The 23,520-nt window shown below is 42.6% G+C and overlaps 1 protein-coding gene across 8 annotated transcripts in view; it reads left to right on the top strand.

Moving 5' to 3' along the window:
• The window catches only part of RYR3 (ryanodine receptor 3), a 1,008,486-nt gene that overhangs the window by 491,448 nt on the left and 493,518 nt on the right, over positions 1-23,520 (top strand). For all 8 annotated transcript variants that reach the window (XM_077464742.1, XM_077464741.1, XM_077464740.1 and 5 more), the window contains one exon: positions 8,590-8,810. In XM_077464742.1, the coding sequence (XP_077320868.1) occupies positions 8,590-8,810 (221 nt within the window). The remainder of the gene's footprint in view (positions 1-8,589; positions 8,811-23,520) is intronic.

Below are 23,520 nucleotides of genomic sequence, written 5' to 3'. Positions count from 1 at the left end.
TATACATCAGGGATGGCTCGTCCATTAAGGGTGCAAGGGCACCCCCCCATCCATGCATCCAGCCCCTTGCAGGATGCCGGGTGCATGGATTCCAGTGGTGGGGGGGTATGTTTTTAAGCACCTGATTAGAGCCATAGGCTCTATTAGGCTTCAAATTAAGAAGGGCTCGGGGTGTAGAGAACGCGATCCGCGGCCACCCAGGTGTGTTACAATAGCAAATGAATATTTGCTATTGTAACACCGATTCTCTTCTCAGCTAATGAGGAAGCTGGTCATCCGATTGGCTGAAAGGACAGGCGATCCTATTGGACGCCTAGGATAAGGGGAGGAGCCGCACGGCAGAATCTGCCATGATGGAGGAGAGAACACAGGAGCTGCTGCTGCCCACCTAGATCGGGTAAGTGGCAGACAGCGAGCGGGGGGAATGGGGTGGATGATTTGTTTGCCCCCCCCCCAAAAAAAAAAAAACAGCCACCACTGAGATACATAGTTACTTTGGTCCAAGCTGAATCAGTGTATCTATGTATAATGCCAATGCTTGTAATTATTATTTAAGCAGAGAGCCAAACAGAAAATATAGTATTCAAAGTTTCATTCATTCAATCATTGGGCGGTATTGTAGCTTGAGAGTAGCAGTAGATTTCACGTCGTGATTTTCCATGAAATCAAAAATGGAAAGTGAATCTGCATTTGATAACATTACATAATGATGCATGCCATCTCTTGTCAGTCTTTCCATTTTCCAGTATGTGTATGTGAAATGTTTAATCATTGTTTATCTCTTGCAAATCTGTTACAATTATTGACCATGTATGTTTCTCTTTATTATATTATTTATCTAAAATAATTACTTGGTTTGGTTGCTTTCCTCATAAAATGTTTTGCCCTGCAATGGAACCAGATACATGTGCATGTACAGCATGGGGAAAACTGCTCCTGTTGTGTATTGTTGCCTATACTAGTGAGCTTGTGATCATTCATTCACAGAAATACAGTATATACAGTATCTCGCAAAAGTGAGTACACCCCTCACATTTTTGTAAATATTGTATTATATCTTTCATGTGACAACACTGAAGAAATGACACTTTGCTACAATGTAAAGTAGTGAGTGTACAGCTTGTATAACAGTGTAAATTTGCTGGCCCCTCAAAACACAGCCAATAATGTCTAAACCGCTGGCAACAAAAGTGAGTATATGAAATGAAAATGTCCAAATTGGGCCCAGTTAGCCATTTTCCCTCACCGGTGTCATGTGACTCATTAGTGTTACAAGGTCTCAGGTGTGAATGGGGAACAGGTGTGTTAAATTTGGTGTTATCGCTCTCACTCTCTCATACTGGTCACTGGAAGTTCAACATGACACCTCATGGCAAGGAACTCCCTGAGGATATGAAAAAAAGAATTGTTGCTCTACATAAAGATGGCCTAGGCTAAAGAAGATTGCTAAGACCCTGAAACTGAGCTGCAGCATGGTGGCCAAGACCATACAGTGGTTTAACAGGACAGGTTCCACTCAGAGCAGGCCTCGCCATGGTCGACCAAAGAAGTTGAGTGCACATTCTCAGCGTCATATCCAGAGGTTGTCATTGGAAAAAAGATGTATGAGTGCTGCCAGCAATGCTGCAGAGGTTGAAGGGGGGGGGGGGGGGTCAGCTGGTCAGGGCTCAGACCATACACCACACGCTGCATGAAATTGGTCTGCATGGCTATCATCCCAGAAGGAAGACTTTTCTAAATATGATGCACAAGAAAGCCCACATACAGTTTACTGAAGACAAGCAGACTAAGGGCATGGATCAAAATAGAAAAAAAAGGGTTAGAAACCGCGCTAAAAACTAAATAAATAAATCACTAAAAATATAACTGCAGCTCAAATTTGTAAGATATCTACAAACACCATAACCAAAACATAGAATATTGCTGCGCATAAAGTTAAGCTAAAATAATGTAATAATATATGACAACAAATGACACCAAAAAATCACCATATAAAATATAAAATCATACTCATGAATGAACATGTGATTAAATAAATGTGTAATGCGTGATAAATACGTGATAACAATAATAAATCCTAAAATAAAATAAAAAATAATGTAATTATATCAAAAGTCCAGTGAATGAAGTGAAAATGGTGACTTAATCAAATTTTTCTGTGCAAACAGAAACACCAGTGCTTGTGAACCTCCACCACACAACATATACGCTTACCAGAGGGTAAGCGATACATGGCCTGTAGTATTAAATCTGTTGCGTCAAATCAACCTCCAGACATCCATGGCAGGAATCAGCTGTGGTTAAAATGAGGACAAGCCAAACGATCCAAACTCAAAGGGCAGCCCAATAAGCAGCAATCACGATCCCAATGAAAAAGGAAAACTCACCATAGTGTAAGTCCATAAAACACAGTTTATTTTATAAGCAAAAAAAGCTCTTTATGAGCTTTTAATATTTCTACAAATGTAAGTGCAATATTTTTGCTTATAAAATAAACTGTTTTATTTTCACTTCATTCACTGGACTTTTGATATAATTACTTTAATTACTATATTACTATTACTATAATTACTATAATTTTTAGTTTAGGATTTATTATTGTTATCGTGTATTTATCACGTATTACACATTTATTTAATCACATGTTCATTCATGAGTATGATTTTATACTTATTATGGTGATTTTTTGGTGTCATTTATTTTCATATATTATTACATTATTTTAGCTTAACTTTATGTGCAACTATATTCTATGTTTTGGTTAAGGACATGGATCACTGGAACCATGTCCTGTGGTCTGATGAGACCAAGATAAACGTATTTGGTTCAGATGGTGTCAAGTGTGTCTTGCCTACAGTCAAGCATGGCAGTGAGAGTGTCATGGGCTGGGGCTGCATGAGGGCTGCCGACGTTGGGGAGCTACAGTTCATTGAGGGAACCATGAATGCCAACATGTACTGTGACATACAGAAGCAAAGCATGATCCCTTCCCTTTGGAGACTGGGCCACAGGGCAGTATTCCAACATGATAACGACCCCAAACCTCCAAGACAACCACTGTCTTGTTAAAGAAGCTGAGGGTAATGGACTGGCCAGGCATGTCTCCAGACCTAAACCATATTGTGCATCTGTGGAGCACCCTCAAACGGAAGGTTGAGGAGCACAAGGTCTCTAACATCCACCAGTTCTGCAATGTCATCATGGAGGAGTGGAAGAGGACTCCAGTGGCAACCTGTGAAGCTCTGGTGAACTCCATGCCCAAGAAGGTTAAGGCAGTGCTGGAAAATAATGGTGGCCACACAAAATATTGACACTTTGGGCCCAATTTGGACATTTTCACTTAGGGGTGTACTCACTTTTGTTGCCAGTGGTTTAGACATTAATGTCTGTATGTTGAGTTATTTTGAGGGGACAGCAAATTTACACTGTTATAGAAGCTGTACACTCACTACTTTGCATTGTAGCAAAGTGTCATTTCTTCAGTGCTTTAACATGAAAATAGTTTTCAAAGAACCCACAATGGGCTAACGGTGCACTAGAAAATCAGAAAGATTAAATATAAAATAAATATAAAGCATAGTGAAATACAACAAGCTGCCAGCACTAAAAAGTCAAATACAAAAACGCCAAGTGAATATGCTTAAAGATGAGTGCAGTGCTATACAAACAAACAAGCAGAGTAATTTTTTCAAAAAAATGTAAAAAAAAGGAAAACTAAGGCAGAGTCCCAGTGCAAAAAAATATTTTCCAAATTTACAAGTGAAAAATGAAAAGGAAGAAAAAATATAAAAAGAAAAAAACTCAATCCATATATAAAAAAGCAAACTTCCATCCATATGTGAAAACGGCGGCAAGTGATAAAAAAATTGCGCAGAATTGTCAAACAAATGTGCATCCAGCTCCACACCCAAGTGAGTAAGTAGCCTGCGTACCAGCTATCCGTGACTGAGAGAAAGCAGTCTCACTTAGCACAGGGAAATCGGTCTCCCCAAGATCATTAACCACTTCCTGCCCAGTCAATAGCAGATTAGCATCCGGGAAGTTGTTCTGTTATCCTGACTGGGCGTCATATGACGTCCAGCAGGATAACATGCCAGCGCTCGCCTGTGGGGGCACGCATCCCATCGATTGCGAGTGCGGAGTGCCAATCAGTACCACCTATCAGTGCCAATCACAGCCGCCTGTCAGTGCCCATCACAGCTGCCTGTCTGTGCCCATCACAGCCGCCTGTCATTGCCCATCAGTAAGTATGTAAAGAACCGCGCTCCCTCCAACAATACCCAAGCAAGGGACACTTTAAACTCACTAATCCCCTTGAGCCCTTATAATATCAAAAGGGAGCGGGGATATACTGGCATATAGATGTAATATTGGATGGAGCCAAAATTAATACCATAAATCAAACACCGTATGTGCAAATCAAATGGTAAACATAATCACATCACCCTTTTTATAGCGTGTAAATATATCAAAAAATTAATACCCAAATAATTGTGTAAAAAATTGAGTAAATAAATAAATATATAAAGTTCATGAATCTCATTGAATTAGTCCTTATAATAGTCCAACCATAAAGAGTCCAAACTCAATTCCACCACGTGATGAAACAGTGATTAGCAATGTAAGACATCTTTTACTTCATATCCATGTCCACAATGTGCACTGTGTGGAAAACCTCACCACCACCAAAATAAAAGTTGGCTCCTTACCAGATGCTTAAGAATGAACAGCATATAAATAATATAATCCAGACTTCTCAATCCTCCCATACAAGTCCACTCCTACCACTGTACCACAGGATATCCCAATCTTGGTGAATTTTATCAGTGGTTAACCATAAAAAGGAAAAAAGAGTGCTCCAATAGTGTAAAATCTCTTTTTTAATTGAAATATAAATAAAAAATTGCACTTACAGACATATAGAAAAAGTTCAGACTTCAAAAGTGGGCAGCGCCGGCCATACGCATACCCCCACAAACTTCTCCTTTCCCAGTCTCATACATTAAAAGAAAACGAGGTGAAAACAGCATGACACACTGTCCTACGCCCCGAGACAACGTGAAATTTCACGAAATGCGTAGGGTGGTGTGTTATGCTGTTTTCACTTGGCTGTGGAGCTGGATGGACATTTGTTTGAAGATTCTGCACAATTTTTTTTGCTTTAGTTTTTACTATTTATATTTTTTGTTTCTTTTTATTTTTCACTTGTAAATTTGGAAAATATTTTTTGCCTTAGTTTTCCTTTTTTACATTTTTTCACTTGCGAAATTGAAAAAAATTACTTTACTTGTTTGTTTGTATAGCATTGCACTCATCGTTATGCATTGTCACATGAAAAGATATAATAAAATAGTTAGAAAAATGTGAGGGGTGTACTCACTTTTGTGAGATACTGTATGTTACAATTTACTATGGTGCACGAAAACTAATACAGAATAAAAACTGTGAAGTGCTGAAGGAGCAGCTTTCAATCAACAGGCACTTTGGTCCCATCACCCTGTTTATGTAGGAAATTTAAGTTGTAGTAAGGCCTCATGCACACAGGCTTATGAAAATAAGCAGCATTTTTCTGCCAGAATTTAGCAGAAAAAACACCTCTAATGTTATAATATGTATGCACAATTGTGTGTGTATTTACACGCATTTTTGCATATATGGTGTTTGCACGTAAATGCATTCTACTGGCCAGAATATTATTTTTTTCTGACAATTGGAATACATTTACACATATACACATGCAAACATACATGCATTTATTTTTGATGCTCAAAAGCTCCTCTCAGAGTGTGCCTTTTTTTCTTCTTCAAATGTGCCTGTAAAAGCCTATGTGTACATGACCACATAGGCTAACATAGAGGTGCTTCTACAAGCATAAAAAAAACAGAAAAAAAGGCGAACACCTGTATAAACTGCATTTTGTAAGCTCCATGTGCATGACGCGTAAATGTACATGTTTTCTTTTAGCAAGTTTTTATTCCTTAATAATCTAAATCTCTAAGTAAGTGTATTGAGTAGTAGTAAGTGAATGCAAGCACCTAATGTGATTGTTGCAGCAGTATCAGGCAGCCGTTAGTTTCTTGGTGCACATCTGTGAAAAAGAAAGGTCATCATGTCTGATTATCATCCAAAATAGAAAAATTGAGGTGTTAGAAATTGTGATCAGAAAATTACTAACAGTGTAGTCTTGATTGTTTGTGTGACCAATATACATCAACAAAATTCTGTGGACAAGGAGTCTTTCTACTTCCCCAATCAACAGGATTTTGGAGAACCTAGCCATTATATTATACTATATTATGTAGATATCAAATATATACTACTGCACAGAAGTTTTAGGCAGGTGTGAAAAATGCTGTTAATTAAGAAAGCTTGCAGAAATAGAAGTTTTAATGGTTTATATTTATTAATTACCAAAATGGAAAGTAAATGAACAGAAAATCAATCCAAATCAATATTTGGTGTGATTACCCTTTGCATTCAAAACAGCATCAACTCTTCTGGGTACACTAGCACAGTTTTTGAAGGAACTTGGCAGGTAGATTGCTCCAACATATTGGAGAACTAGCTACAGATCTGTGGAACTGTCTCTTCATGTAACTCCAACAGACTCTATGATGTTGAGATTTGGGCTTTGTAGGTTCAAATCGTCACTTTACACTGAAGATAGTTTTAATGACATTGATTGTATGTTTGGGGTTCTTGTCCTGCTGCATTTTCATTTGAAGAAATGCAGCTCCAAACTTGCAAGGAACCTCCACCATGCTTCACTGTTGCCTAAAGACACTAATTATGGTACGACTCTTCAACCCTTTGGTGAAGAAACTGCCTCCTGCTACAGCCAAATATTTTAGATTTTGACTCATCAGTCCAGAACATCTGTTACCATTTTTCTGCACCCCAGTTCCTACTTTTTCATGCATAGTTGAGTTGCATAGCCTTGTTTTCCCATCGGAGGTATGGCTTTTAAGCCACAATTCTTCCACGAAGACCACTTCTGGCCAGACTTCTCTGGACAGTAGATGGATGTACCTGGGTCCCACTAGTTTCCGCTATTTCTGTGCTGATGGAACTGTAAAGAGCCTCTCCTCTTCCTCCAGTGTGAAAACCCGAGTGAAAGCCGCATCTTTGATGCGCTGTAGGAGTGGTGTATACACCACTCCTACAGCGCCCCCGTCCAATGAAATCAATGGGCAGCGCCAAAGTGGCAGAAAACCCTTTTTCAGCCATTAGTGAGGGTTAAACGTGCCCCGCTAGCAGACGAAAAGGGCCGCAAAAATGTCGGTAACACGCCGCTAAAAATAGTGGCGCTTTACCGCTGATGCCCCCAATGCCCCAGTGTGAGAGTAGCCTTATGCCGTGTACACACGATTGGATTTTTCGATGGTTAATGTTGGATGTGAGCTTGTTGACGGTAATTCCGACCGGTTGTATGCTCCATCGACCATTTGTTATCAGACATTCTGCCAACAAATGTTGGCTAGCAGGTTCTCAAATTTTCCGCCAACAAATGTTTGTTGTCGGACTTTCCGATTGCGTGTACACAAGTCCGCGCATATTCGGAATCAAGTACGAGCTGGAAATGCCTTGTAAAACTACCGTTCGTAATGGAGATATCACGTACGTCTTGTACGTCACCACATTTGTAATTGTTGGCTAACATTTGTGTGGCCGTATGTATGCAAGACAAGTTGGAGCCAACACCCTTCGAACAAAAATCCACGGTTTTGTTGTCGGAAAGTCCGATCGTGTGTACGCAGGATAAGTCTTCTGCTGCATTAATTTTCTTTGACTGACCACTGCATCTATGGTTCTCAGTGTTGCTCATTTCTTTGTGCTCTCAAAAGAGCTTGAACAGCACATCTTGAAACCCCAGTCTGCTTCGAAATCTTTGCCTGGGAGAGACCTTACTGATGCAGTATAACTACCTTGTGTCTTGTTGCTGTTCTCAGTCCTGCAATGGTGTATGACCTGTGACATGAAACTGTCTTCTACAACCTCACCTTAGTAGCAGTGTTTGGCTATTTCTCACCCAGTTTTAAGCCAGTCTTTAATCCTATAAAATCCATGACTTTGTTAAGTGCACAAAGTGTACGAATGTAAGAATTCATGCTGGTTTGAAGCCAAAGGGTAGTCATACAAAATATAAATTTGATTTAGATTTTTCTTCTGTCCGCTCACTTTGTATCTTGTAAAGTGATAAAAATAAAACAATTAAATATATATATTTTTGAAAGCATACTTACTTTACAGCATTTCTTCACACCTGCCTTAAACTTTTGCACAGCACTGTATGTTCATGGTTATGTCTGTAGGTCATGTTCTTTTACTTGACCAATCTATTTATAATTGTACCCTTAAATTGTGTTACTCTTGTTTCAGCAAATCAGTTTTTGTTGGTTGGACATTTGCATGTTGGTCTATGCTCACTATTTTGTCCTATTTTATGCATGAAACACTAAGTATCTGTTTGTCCTGTCTATGTTTATAAATATACATACATCTTTCTTGAGGTTAATATTTTTTAATTGCATGTTCTGCCATGATTATTGGGCAAATACATACACTCACTCTAGTTACCTCTCTCTACAGGCTTCCCTGAGTGTCACTGAGATGGCTCTTGCTTTGAACCGATATATCTGCTCTGCGGTACTCCCATTGCTTACTCGCTGTGCTCCCCTCTTTTCCGGCACAGAGCACTATGCAGCACTAATAGATTCCACCCTGCATACTATATACAGACTGTCCAAGGGGCGCTCTCTAACCAAAGCTCAGAGAGACACAATTGAAGAGTGTCTGCTGTCAATATGCCAGTAAGATATTTTTCCTTGCCACAAATGAGGAATACAATTAGTTGCTCTGTGATCATGTTCTAAGGCATCTATGTTGAAATGTCTTGGGAAGGGCCCTCAAGTGTCAAAGGGACTGTTTATTGGGACTACCAACTGTCAGCTAGCCCTTGTTTTGGAATCCTCAAAATATAGGTTTTCTACTAAAAACAAGTTTAATAAATGATATGTCTGATAATTTGATGGCACCTAACACAAACCCACAGTATGAGCTTAGCCATCTGCATTAACAATGTAAAGTTATACACTAAAGAGTAAAGACATTTACATCTATTTATACGGCAGAATGTAATTATCTTGGTAACGGCTTTATTCATTTTATTAATAGATGATGATTGTGCTGGTATGTGGACATGAACTGGATTTAGTATTTATCTAAGTAGCCAAATTTAAGTTACACTAAAATGACATGCAGCCATGCAATTGGCAACCTCAGTCAGAAGTTTAGCATGAGATATAAATGCTACATTTAAACCAATAACTTCAGGGTCTGTTCACACCAGTAGCTGTATTACATTGCAGCGGCTGAAGTGTGGTGCAGTCAGTGCACTGCGCCAAACTAGGCACATCACACTGTTCATATTTTTTTTTTAACAAACTTTCTTGAAATGTCACACAGTAACATTTCTTTAAGTTCTAACGTCAGGAATGAGTTGAATGCTTTGTGGAGGAAAAAATTACGACTGGCTGTACTTTTTTTTAGCACACACCACTGTTAAATGGTGTTGTAAACCGACTTCACCGGAGAAAGCGTATTTTGCCTTGTCTTGCAGTAGGGATGCAGTGGGGCTGCTCTGGAATAGCCTCCCAATGCAGTCCCACTGCACCTAGTGTGTTAATAGGGGAATCAAGCGATTTTCTTTCCTGCAACCCATGGTTGCAGGAAAGAAAATCACTCCATCTATGGCTTTCTTGAGTGTGTATGTGTGTGGGGGTCAATGCAATCTTTGCAATCAAGTGTATGTCTGTTTAGTAGTTAATATCCCAGCTTTTCATGGATTCTGTTTATCTGCAAACTACAGATTGACAGCCAGTAAATTCCAAGCAAAGTTTATATATTTAGAAGCAGCGGTCACATACATGTTCAGACTAAAATACAAACATTGTGCAATATGATAATACCAATGTAATTACCATCCTTCCTGCATAAAAAGAAAGGCACAAGTCCATGCACACAGATTACTGTTTTTACTGTACACATTTCCACAAAACTCACATAGATTACCAGAGTTCAGGGGCCACTAGAGAGTAATACAGAGTTCGTTGGTCAGTAGTAAATAATGCAGAGTTCATTGGTCAGGAGTAAATAATGCAGAGTCCATTGGTCAGTAGTAAGTAACGCAGAGTTCATTGGTCAGTAGTAATCAATGAAGAGCTCAGTGGTCAGTAGTAAGTAACACAGAGTTTAGTCGTTAATAGTAAGTAGCACAGAGTTAAGTGGCCAGTAGTGAGAAACACAGAGTTCAATGGTCAGTAGTAAGAAACAGATTTCGATGGTTAGCACTAATGTAGAGTTCAGTGGTCGAGTTCAGTGGTCAGTAGTAAGTAATGAAGAGTTCTGTAGTCAGTTGGAAGTAATGCAGAGTTCAGGGGTCAATAGAAAGAAGTGCAGAGTTCAGTGGTTAGTAGTAAGTAATTCAGAGTTAAAAGGTTAAAAGTAAGTGACACACAGTTAAGTGGTCAATAATAATTAATGCAGAGTTCAGTGGTCAGTTGTTAGAAACACAGAGTACAGTGGTCAGTAGGGATGAGCCAAACACCCCTCGCTTCGGTTCGCACCAGAACTTATGAACAGGCAAAAAATTTGTGCAAACACGGTTAGGGTCTATGGGACACAAACATGAAAATTCAAAAGTGCTAATTTTAAAGGCTTATTTGCAAGGTATTGTCATAAAAAGTGTTTGGGGACTTGGGTCCTGCCCCAGGGGACATGTATCAATGGAATAATAAAGTTTTAAAAAGGGACGTTTTTTCAGTAGCAATGATTTTAATAATGCTTAAAATGAAACAATGTAAAATGAAATATTCCTTTAAATATTGTGCCTGGGGGTCTGCTTAGTATGCCTGTAAAGTAGCACATATTTAACGTGTTTAGAACATCACCAAAGCAAAATTAAATTTCTAAAGGAAAAAATTTCATTTAAAACTGCTTACGGCTTTATTGAATTGTTGGATCCTGGCAATATAGATAAAAATCACTGAAAAAATCGTCATGGGTCCCCCCCCCCGCAGTCCATTACCAGGCCCTCTGGGTCTGGTATGGATATTAAGGGGAACCCTGCGCCAAATTCTGGTAATGGACTGGTAGGGGAACCCATGCCGTTTTTTTCAATGATTTCTATTTAAATTGCCAGGATCCAACAATTCATTACAGCCGCAAGCAGTTTTAAATGAATTTTTTTCCTTTACAAATGTAATTTTGCTGCTCTCATTCATAAAACTATGTATGGCTGCTGTGTAAGCAGCCTTACATAGTGTGGGGCATCGGCTCTGCCCCCTGAGCCATGATTGGCCAAAGGCACCCTCTCACAAAGGCTCTCACAGCAGAGTGCACTGTGATTGGCCAAAGCATGCTGGTCAGGCAAACGGGCGAACACCTGATGTTCACTTTGAACTAATGTTCGACCCGAACGTTGGGCTTATCTCTAGTGGTCAGTAGTGGGGAATAAAAAGCCCAAAAGTCAATAGACATACTGTTCCTATCTTGTACAAAGAATATTTTATCTCCACCTAATATAACTTGAGCATTGCCTCTAGAACCATGTTAAGAGAGGAGGAAAGCTGTTACTAATGCCATTACAATGAACAATGGCATTATGGGGGGCAGTAATACCCAAATCCTCAGCCACTTGCTGAGGATTTGGATTTTTAAAATACCTGTCCCCCCCAGCAGGCCTCTCTTAACGGGCGCACCATGGAGGTTTTTGTTTACCTGCTGTTTAGCTGCTGTCACAGAGAAAGCAGGGAAAACATATCCAAGCATGCAGAGGAGGGTAGAGTGGTGGGCGGATCATGATCCCAAGTGTGTTCAGGCAGTGAGTGTCATGCTGTGCAGGGGAGGGGTCAGGCTGGGGGTGCCAGCGGAAGGGGAGGCAGGGTGGAGGAGGCTCCCCGCTGGTTACTACAGTTGCCACTTCTGCTAGAGGTCCTGCTCGAGATATTCTCCTGATTGCACAGGACACAGCTAACCCTCCTGTCCCTGGCGCTGCAAATGTGGGGGGTTGTGTGTGGGATGAGGGAGGGAGGTATCTTCGGTATGTGATCAGAGTGTAGGAATTTGGTGGGGTATCTGGAGGTGTGATCAGAGTGGAGGGATCTGCTGGGGTATCTTGAGGTGTGGTCAGAACGGATGGATCTGGTGGGGGATCTGGGGGTGTGATCAGAGTGGAGGTATATGGGGTGTGTGGTCAGAATGGGGAGTATCTGGGGGTGTAATCAGAGTAGGGGTATCTAAAAATCCATGGATTAGGGGGTGGGTGCAAATTACTTGCCTTGCCCCAGGCGCTGACAACCCACATGCCACTGCACTTGTGCATAATTTAAGCAGAACAGCACCATGTGATGTTTTGCACATAAACCACACCCACACATGATCAAAGGAAGGCAAGATTGACAGATTCAGGTAGCCTGCTGGCGTGAGGAGCAGCCCATCATCAAACACTTGGTCTAGGAGAGGACTGCCTGATGAGTGGAAGCTGTTCACAGCAGAAGTTGTGTGGGTCTATGGGTGGTTCCTGAAATGTGTACATTAACTAATGGTGAAATTAAATTGTGCAGGGAAATTATAGTAATATATGTCAGCACAGGAGGAGACTGGCGGTAGATGGGAAAAAGATAAGACAAGCCTGAAATTCCACTTTACGCAGTGAACCTTTCCTGTTGTATAACCGGTGCTACTTTGACTTTTAAAAATACTCCAGTGTTTAAGGATCCAGCTAATAAATGTTTGGAAGTCCTTTCTAAATCCTTGCGTTTGCTAGCAGGCCTTAGATAACACCTTGCCATAGATGTTCATCAATAGTGATGGACGAACTTCCGACGGGCCCCATTGACTTCAATGGGAGGCGAACTTTACAAACCTACAGGTCATATTTGCAGCCACAAAATAATTACTAGCTGTGCACACATAGTCCCACCACATGGCCAATGACATAACACATGTATGAGGTGAATCTGGGATCGACAACTACAAGCATTATTTTTTTATATGTGAAATTCTGACAATTCAGGACTGTGGAGCGCATGAAGGCAATGGAGGAGAGGGAAGGTCAGGGTAGGCAAAGAAGAGGGTGCAGGAGATGATCACCAGCACCGTGATATAGAGCACTGACACCTGCACCGTGATAGAGTCATCTGACACCAGCACCGTGATAGAGATCACTGACATCAGCAGCGTGACATACAGCAATGACACCTGCACCGTAATAGAGTGATCTGACACCAGCACCGTGATAGAGAGCACTGACATCAGCAGCGTGACATAAAGCACTGACACCTGCACCGTGATAGAGTGATCTGACACCAGCACCGTGATAGAGAGCACTGACATCAGCAGCGTGACATAAAGCACTGACACCAGCACCGTGATATACAACACTGACACCAGCACCGTGATATACAGCACTGACACCTGCACCGTAAGCAGCCCCAGGAGGAAGTCAGCATAGCACAGGGATGGTGTGAGCCCCTCATAATAAGCAGCCCCAGGAGGAAATCAGCACAGCACAGGGATGGTGGGAGCCCCTCATAATGAGCATAGCACAGGGATGGTGGGAGCCCCTCATAATATGCACAGCAGAGGTACAGCCCCAGGAGGAAGTCAGCACAGCACAGGGATGGTGGGAGCCCCTCATAAAAAGCAGCCCCATGAGGAAGTCAGCACAGCACAGGGATGGTGGGAGCCCCTCATAATGAGCATAGCACAGGGATGGTGGGAGCCCCTCATAATATGCACAGCAGAGGTACAGCCCCAGGAGGAAGTCAGCACAGCACAGGGATGGTGTGAGCCCCTCATAATATGCACAGCAGAGGTACAGCCCCAGGAGGAAGTCAGCACAGCACAGGGATGGTGGGAGCCCCTCATAATAAGCAGCCCCAGGAGGAAGTCAGCACAGCACAGGGATGGTGGGAGCCCCTCATAATGAGCATAGCACAGGGATGGTGGGAGCCCCTCATAATATGCACAGCAGAGGTACAGCCCCAGGAGGAAGTCAGCACAGCACAGGGATGGTGGGAGCCCCTCATAATAAGCAGCCCCAGGAGGAAGTCAGCACAGCACAGGGGTGGTGGGAGCCCCTCATAATAAGCAGCCCCAGGAGAAATATGACACCGCTCAACCTCTTCAAACAGGAGGGTACGGGCATATAGTACGGTGTGCTTTTTTTGTACATGGAAGTGAGCCAAATGAAGAAAGAAGGTCTGTGTGCTTGATTAAAAAAATAGTTTATAGACATATACATGGTCTACTGGTCACATGTGTTGAATTCCCCCGAGATCCATGCCTCATTAATTTTTAGAAATGTGAGGTAGTTAACACTGTCGTGAGCTAGGCGAGTACGCTTATTGGTCACGATCCCCTCTGCTGCGCTGAACGTCCTTTCGGACAGGACACTGGACGAGGGGCAAGCCAACAGTTTGATTGCAAATTGGGCAAGCTCTGGCCCGAGGTCAAGCCTGCCCACCCAGTAGTCCAGGGGTTCATCACTCCTCAGAGCATCCACATCGGCCATTAACCCGATGTAGTCGGACACCTAACGGTCTAGGCGTTCCCTGATGCTGGATCCGGATGACACCTGTCGATGGGTCGGCTGAAAGAATGACCTCCTATCAGAAGTCACCAACACATCTTCAAACCGCCCTCTTCTTGCAGGCGCTGTTGGATTGGTACCCGCAACTCCTTCTCTGGGAGTGGGAATTGCTCCTCTGCCAGCGCACGCAAAAGCAGAATGCAGCATTTCTCGAAGCAAGGCCTGGAAGTGCTCCATTCTGACAGCCCTCTGTGACGGCGGTAACATTTCCGCCATTTTGTGTTTGTACCGGGGGTCTAAGTATGTTGCCACCCAGTACTGGTCCTTGACCCTTATGCTTTTTATATGGGGGTCCCTATTAAAACACTGGAGCATGAAGGCCCCCATTTGCACTAAACTGGAAGTGGTGTGGTGGCCTGGCTCCTGCTCATCATCCAGGATAATGTCGTCCTCTTCATTCTCCCCTGAAATGGGCCGAGATTTTCCTTGCCTGCCGCAAGATGTCCTGGACCCCAGGGTATTTGACAACGAATCGCTGCACGACCAAGTATAAGACGTGTGCCATGCATGGCACGTGCGTAATTTTGCCCGTTTAACACCGAGCGGTGTTAGCCACTGATCTGCCTGTGAACGCAAAGCTGAAAGGAGTGCCGGGCCAGTGTGGCTGTTGGCTTTCAGGCACAACAGACGCAGCACGGCATGGCAACGTCTCACCTGGCATGTCGAATAGATTCTGGGGAGCTTGGGCGGTGCAGCGGAAGAGACGCTAGCAGCGGAAAAGGAGGAGTCAGCCGAGGAGGAGAGGGAGGAGGATGGAGTAGGAGGAGGAGAAGAAGAAGAGCCAGGCCTGCATGCCATCCGTGGCGGTAAAACCAAATCTACATGGGTGCCACGGGTTACATGCTTGACGGCCGTCAGAAGGTTCACCCAGTGGGCAGTAAAAGTGATATACCTTCCCTGCCCGTGTTTGCTAGACCACGTGTCTGTGGTCAGATGTATCTTGGCACCGACACTGTGTGCCAGAGATACATTCACTTGCCGCTGAACATGGCCATATAGCTCTGGGATGCCCTTCTGTGAGAAATACTTCCTTCCTGGGACCTTCCATTGTGGTGTTCCAATGGCCACAAATTTTCGAAAGGCCTCCGAGTCCACCAGTTTATATGGCAGTAGTTGGCAGGCTATCAGTTCTGACAAGCCAGCCGTCAACCGTTGGGCAAGAGGGTTATCCGGCGTCATCATTTTTTTACACTTGAACATTAGGCCCACGGAAGACTGCCTTTTTGCAGAAAAACGTGAGCTTGGCGTGATGGAAGGTGGAGTGGAGGACAATTGTGAGGAGAGAGGAGAAGGAAAAGTAGAAGACGAGGCTGGACGGTGAGAGCGTGGAGTGTGGCTTTGTGTGTTCCGTTGCTCCCACTGGGCTCGGTGATGGCTGCTCATATCCTTCTTAAGGCGGTCGTCCCTAGGTGAGTGTTGGGCTTACCGCAACTAATGCGTTGACTGCAAAGATTGCAGATGGCAACACTATTGTCAGCAGCGGACACGTTAAAAAAAGCCCACACTGCGGAGCCATGTGCCGGCATCCTGGGAGCACCAGATGTGACCGTACATGGTCGATGACTCGTTCCTGATACATTAGCGGTCTGCTTTGTCCCTCCTGTGCAATGTAAGTTATTCCTGCTTCTCCCTATCTGATGGTCCATATCTCCCTCTGAACTCCCCTCCTCTTCCTCTCTTGTGGGCACCCACGTGACATCACTAGACACGTCATCATCGACGTCACCTTCCCCACTGCTATAAGCAGAGATCTCGGAGTTGGCAGCAACACCGGGGACCTACCTCCTCCTTGGGCTGATCTGGGTACTGTCGTCAGACTGCTGATTGGCGGTTGTTGCTACCTCCTCTTCCTGATCCAATGCCAAGAGTGGCTGCGCATCAGAAATGTCTTGATATGGAGCGGAAAATAATTCCTGTGACTCAAGCAGAAGGTATGGGGTGGTGGTGGTGGTGTTGTTGGTGGTAGTGTCTTTGGGGGTGCACATAGCAGAGAGTGAAGAAGAGGGTGCAGATCGAGAGGATGAGGAGGGTGCAGAAGAGTAAGGCTGAGTGAGCCACTCAACCAATTCTGGTGCTTCCTTTGACGTAATCGCACGCACCTTCTGCAATTTCCCACTTTGGCTCAAGCCTGTTGCTCCTGCCCTACCCCTACCACCCCTGCGGAAGGGCCTGCCTCTTCCTCTGCCTTTCATTTTTTAAATGACCCTGTGACAAAACTCTCTAGAGACGTGCAGTATGTATGTGGAAGAAGGTATATAACACTCCGCTTCAATCTGTTTTTGGGGGCCACTGGTCTATCACACCAGTTACAATACTTTTTTTTGGATTGCGTTTGTCACTCTTTGTAGTATCGCTGCAGAACCGCTCAGCAGTCACAATGCTGGACAGTGGAAACGCACTATACTATGCTTTCTATATGTGCAAGTATTTTATACGTGTATTACACAACTATATACTGCACACCAAATAGTACACCCTTACCAGTCCTTATAAGGACCTTTGTGGAACTAATAGGTGGTGATTAGCAGACTGTACCTCACTCAACCCTATATACTGTACTACGCTATACCTTACCAGTCCTTAGAAGGACATTTGTGGAACTAGTAGGTTGTGATTAGCAGACTGTACCTCAGTCCCTATACTAATAAAGGACTGCTGCAGAATAGGGCATCACTCAGCAGTAGTGCACCTCAACCCTATATATTGTGGACCTATACCAGTCCTTAAGGATTAGCAGACTGTACCTCACTCAACCCTATATACTGTAGTACACTATACCTTACCAGTCCTTAGAAGGACCTTTGTGGAACTAGTAGGTTGTGATCAGCAGACTGTACCTCAGTCCCTATACTGATAAAGGACTGCTGCAGAATAGGGCAGCAGTCAGCAGCAGTCAGCAGTAGTGCACCTCAACCCTATATATTGTGGACCTATACCAGTCCTTAAGGATTAGCAGACTGTACCTCACTCAACCCTATATACTCTAGTACGCTATACCTTACCAGTCCTTAGAAGGACCTTTGTGGAACTAGTAGGTTGTGATTAGCAGACTGTACCTCACTCAACCCTATATACTGTAGTACACTATACCTTACCAGTCCTTAGAAGGACCTTTGTGGAACTAGTAGGTTGTGATTAGCAGACTGTACCTCAGTCCCTATACTGATAAAGGACTTCTGCAGAATAGGGCAGCAGTCAGCAGTAGTGCACCTCAACCCTATATATTGTGGACCTATACCAGTCCTTAAGGATTAGCAGACTGTACCTCACTCAACCCTATATACTCTAGTACGCTATACCTTACCAGTCCTTAGAAGGACCTTTGTGGAACTAGTAGGTTGTGCTTAGCAGACTGTACCTCAGTCCCTATACTCATAAAGGACTACTGCAGCAGAAGGGCAGCAGTCAAGTATAATATTCTTTCTATATTTGGAAGAAAGAATATTATACGTGTACAACCCTATTACCATACCAGTCCTGAAAAAGACCTTTGTGGACCTAATAGTAACAGCTACTGATTAAACTGACTGTCCCTCACTGCCACACACAGCTTCCTGTTTGTCCCTATTTAAACTGACAAAACACAGGCTGCTGCAACAATAACTTGAATAGCACTCAAAACTATATCCTGTACTACTACACCATACCAGTCCTGAAAAGGACTTTTGTGGACCTAATAGTAACAGCTAATGATTAAACTGACTGTCCCTCTCTGCAACACACGGCGTCCTATCAACAATGACTTGAATAGCAGTGCCTCAAACCTATATCCTGAACTACATCTATACCATACCAGTCCTTAAAAGAACTTTTGTGGACCTAATAGCTAGCGATTTGGGTCACTGCAGTCTCTCCCTGCTCCACACAGCAACCTCTCCCTATAGTGACAGTAGAAAGAATGTAAAATGGCCACCGGATCGGGTCTATTTATAAGTTAGGGGGAATGTCCAAGTGTCCATGTGCTGTAATGTCTCAATTGGCTGCCCTGTACTACATGATAGATGTGTCATCATAGGTCAAAGTTTTTTTACACAGTAAACACGTAAGTCCGCCGGGCGAACAGCGGCAATAGTCTGCCGATCTGGCGGCCCGCGAACAGCCGAAATTCGCCGCGAACCGACCGCTGGGTGAACAGTTCGGCCATCTCTATTCATCAATCAAACTTTAGGGAAATGGCAAAGGATCCAGCTGCAGTCCTTACTGACCCTTTAGTCTTAGAGCGTTTAGAGCTCTTGCTTTCCTACATTATTGTGTTGATAGATTATTTGGTATTATCTGTCCTACCTCTCAAAAGAGTCTCCTGTCTGTGAATATAAGGAGATCTCTGGCTGGTTGGTCACGGAACAGCAATGTAAACACCTCTTGCTTCCTTTTGATGGTAAACATCTCTTTGCATCTCAGATTACAGGATATGAGAGGTGGTTTTAACTCTCTTCCTTTGCCCTGCTTCCTTTTGTCCAACTTTCCTGTGCATTTGCTCAGGCTAGCAGACCTTTTTGCAATGGTTTCACTGTTTCAAAAACAAAAGGATCTGAAGGCCTTGTATGTCTTCATTTAAAGACAGTCCAAAAGTTCTGCATGAAATCCACCAAGTGTATCAAAGCCCTTCTCTACCAAGGAGACTTTCAAGACTCTCAGGATCACAGATCATAGACTTGCATGCAGCCATCTTTTCAGCACATCAACACTATCTCTATTTTGCTATGGACCTACAAAACTATTAGTTGTAGCCCTACCATTTGGTCTGTTGTCTGCATTCTGAGTGTTCATCAGGATTCTGGTGCTGGTGCTAGCCATACTGTACTCTCAGGGTATTCCAATTCTGGGATACCTAAATAACCCCCTTTTGAGGAAACAGATCACACATCAACCAACAATGCGATGTAAAGAGTCCAGATGTAAAAAAGGTAGATACAGTACAAGTTACAGTACAAAAATACAGTTTTTCTTCTGACACTCTTCTTCCAGACTTGGACTCTACGGTTCAGGAGATATACAACTTTGCAATTCTGAATAAAAGTGTTGGGCTTGATGGTGGGCTTCTTAAAGGCAGTTCTATATGCTCAGTTTCACTCCAAAACCCTCCATTGTAGCTTTCTGTCATTATGGGACAAATTACTTTAATCCCTAGGCAGCCTGGCTTGTCTGATGATACAGATAACAGTATCACCACACAGCTAGTCTACCTATAAACATGGAGCTGGCTAGCATTATATATCACCTTCACACTGTGATCTGTTCATTGGAAATGTAAACCTTCAGATTAAAGAACATAGCAGTGTTCAACTCAAATATGAACCTTGGATGGAATAGCTGAAGCATGAACTGGTCAACTCTAAACTTTCATCTTGTTTCATATCCATCCTTTGCACTTGGATTGAATATAATAATTATTATGTATCCCTATTCTGGAACAAATGGAGTCTGCCCCATTAATGACCAGTCTCCCTGGTGTTTTTTCTTTTTTTATATGGACATTTGGTAAATAATATACCACATGGATTCCACAATGTAAAGGAACTAAATCTTCAGCTTCTTTTTTTATTCAATATATTTTTCTTCATCCCATATTCAACCAGTTTCTTTAAATCTTTTTTATATTCCAATGTGGGATTCCTAGCTAAAATACTACTTGTTCTCTCATTCAATGATCGATCCTTTTTGACTACATAATCTTCCTTTTTTCAGAACTGCAATCCCCCATTAACTGCGGTCTGATAATCAAATCTTCCCTCTTCTCTAATTTATGGATTCCTTCTCGAATAGACCTCGGATCTGGCCTCTTCTTGAACTTTAACCTATCTATATCATTTACAATAAAATTCTTAAATATTGCAATATATTTAACTGTAGTAGGGGGTTAAACACTAAATTATCCCTAAATTACTATGCATTACTCTCCCCTCTCTTGATCTGAGGGTTAGCCAAAAAATACTTCTTTAAGCCCAGAGTCCTAACAGGGGCATACTTCAATCCCTTATCCAATTCCTCTTTATCTAATTCAACACCACAAAGATTATACATGTCTTTGACTAGTATAGTCTTTTCTTTTTACATTTCTTTCCAGTTCTCTTGTCTCTTCTCCTCCTCCTCTCTCCCCATATTCTTTTCTCCTTGGATTCATTAAATCCTCATATTCATTTCTCTTTCTTCAGAGGAGAAACCCTATTATATAGAGGGACACTCTATGTCCAAATCTTTTCCCTCCTTTCCTAGGAGTAAAATCCCTACACCATCTTTTTCCTGTGTTTTGCTGTACCCTGAAACCTTGATGTCCATAGCCTATCTCTTGGTGTATTATTCTGGTGTGTTCTAGACATGTCCCTTCCAAAATTACTGCCATTATACCCTTGGATAAGGCTCCCTTGTAAATGTACCTTCAATGGAGATGAGTTTTCTGTGTAGTATTATATGAGGGCATCTCTTTCTCCCCAACCTACCTTTTATTTATTTACCTACTACCTCTACTTCATCGACTTCATCTAAAAAGGTTTATAAATCATTAGATGCAGCCTTAAATTCCGATTTTTTTTTTAAGGGGATCTGTAACCTGTTTCAGCTCTGTAATCTGGAATTCAGATGATCTACGTAAATTTAATTTGTTTCCTTTTCATTAGAAACTGTAACACCTCCTTCTCTTTGATGTTAAAAAATTACGCCATTCTTCCAGGGATGGCTGCCACCAAAGACAAGATTTTCTCTGGCTTGGTGGATAAGGGTTCCAGCTTTGGAGTCTGGGAAATCCTTCCTACCACTCTTGGGAAATCCTCACAATGGATACCAGCCTGAAAGGCTAGGAAGAACTTCTAGATACAGTGTCTGTGCAAGGGACTTGTCAGAGGAGTGCAGTCTTCCAATCAGCATTATAGAGCTCAGAGCGATTTGACTGTCCCTGTAACACTGGATTCTCTGGCTAAAGGGTAACATTCAGTAGGACAATGCCACAGCAGTGGCATAAAATCTGCAATGGCGGGGGATATAGTAAATCAGGCATTCAGTCACAACACATCCCATAGAGTCCATAATAAAAGTAAAAAAAATATTAAATGGGACTATCAAGGTATGACCCCTTAGCAAGTGAATCAATCTAAACAAAGTATAAAATAAAATTCTTATTTGTATACAGATGATTAAAAAACCATATCAAAGACTAAAAGACACAATGAATGATATAGATGTATTTTACACCCAAATCCTACAATCCCAGATCAGGAGAAAGCACAATCAAGTGCACGATATGCCCCACTGCTTCAGCCTGGACTGGTTGATTGGTTCCCGCTCTCTTAAGTGGAGTTGACCCCCCCCCCCCCAGTTTTCCTGAAGCCATACCTGATATGCGCACTCTTTCACAAAATATGGGATGCCACTCTTTGTAGTTATATTGGATGTATGTTCTGATCACCCACCTCCTGATGAAGCTTTTTTAGCAAAACATGTTGAGATAAGGAGGTCATCTTCATCAAGATAATTGGAAGTGTGACTCATGTACTGACATCTGTTCCATTTGTCTATTGGTTCTTGATCTTGCCTCCTACAGTATTTAGGTGTAAAATATAAATCTACATCATCATTTATTCGTTTGCTTAGCCTTTGCTATGGCTTTTTTTAACCATTTGTATACAAATAAAGATTGTAGTTTATACTTTGTTTAGAGTAATTAACTTGCTGAGGGGTCATGCCTTAAAAGTCAGTTTTTTTGTTTCTTTACTTTTATTACAGCAGTGGGATAAGTCAAACATCAGGGAACATTTAGAAGTATGGCTATGGGAAGAAAGGTTGAAAAGAAATCTGGTCTGGGCAGAACTCCATGTTTTAACCTTGTCTGCTATCACATACCAAACGGCAGCAACTTGATCCAAGAGAACGATCCCTGCACTCGGAAGTGTTCCAGGATCTGTGTTACAGATGGAGATTGTTGGATATGGACCTTCTGGCTTCCAAAAACAAACTGGACAGGTTTGTTTCTAGGTGCAGAGATCCTCTGGTGGAATCAGTGGATGCTATAATGGCTCAATGGGATCAGTACAACCTAAAGCCCCGTACACACGAGAGGACTTATGTCCGACAGACTTCCGAAGGAGTTCTGCCGGAGTTCTGCCGGAGTTCCGACAGAGTTCTGATGGACTTTTCGACTGAGCGGACTTGGCCACACACAATCACACCAAACTCCGACGGATTCGAACGTGATGACGTACGACTGGACTCGAATAAGGAAGTTCATAGCCAGTAGCCAATAGCTGCCCTAGCGTCGGTTTTAGTCCGTCGGAATAGCATACACACGAGCGAATTTTTCGGTAGGAACTGGGTCCGGCGGAGTTCCGTCGGAAAAATTTGAAGCATGTTCCATTTTCTAAAGTCCGTCAGACTTTTGCGAATCAAAAGTCCGTTGCAGCCCACACACTATCGAATAGTCTGACGGAATCATTCCGTCGGACTTTGGATGTTGAAAAGTCCGCTCGTGTGTACGGGGCTTTAGTCTTTTCTCCTCAGAAACGAATTTCTTGTTTACTGCGCAGGATCCAGATCAATAAATTCACATAGTATTCCACTGGCCCATGTAAACACAGTACTCTGACATGATTAAATGTGTGATAGACACTCCATGGGTCATTCAAGATCATCTGGATCTCCTGTCCCAGAGACCAGTTTACCACCATTCTTCACAGTTGTTGGTTTTATTGGCATGGTTGTTTAAGCTCAAGTCTTAAGCGCCAACCTGGACATTGTTTTTATCCCTGTGTCCAGTTCCAGTACACCAGAAGGAGATTTCCCTTCAATGCCCTAAATGTAGTTCACGCTGTATGAGTTTTCTTTTCAGTCGTTGCCACAAGTCCAGAAATTCAATATTCCAAGGTGCTGGCTAATGC

This window comes from Lithobates pipiens, unplaced genomic scaffold (assembly GCF_037356315.1).
Source record: "Lithobates pipiens isolate NorthernLeopardFrog02 unplaced genomic scaffold, aLitPip1_a1.2 Scaffold_30, whole genome shotgun sequence".
In the NCBI taxonomy this organism is placed as follows: Eukaryota; Metazoa; Chordata; class Amphibia; order Anura; family Ranidae; genus Lithobates; species Lithobates pipiens.
This window is presented reverse-complemented; position numbering and strand designations above follow the sequence as displayed.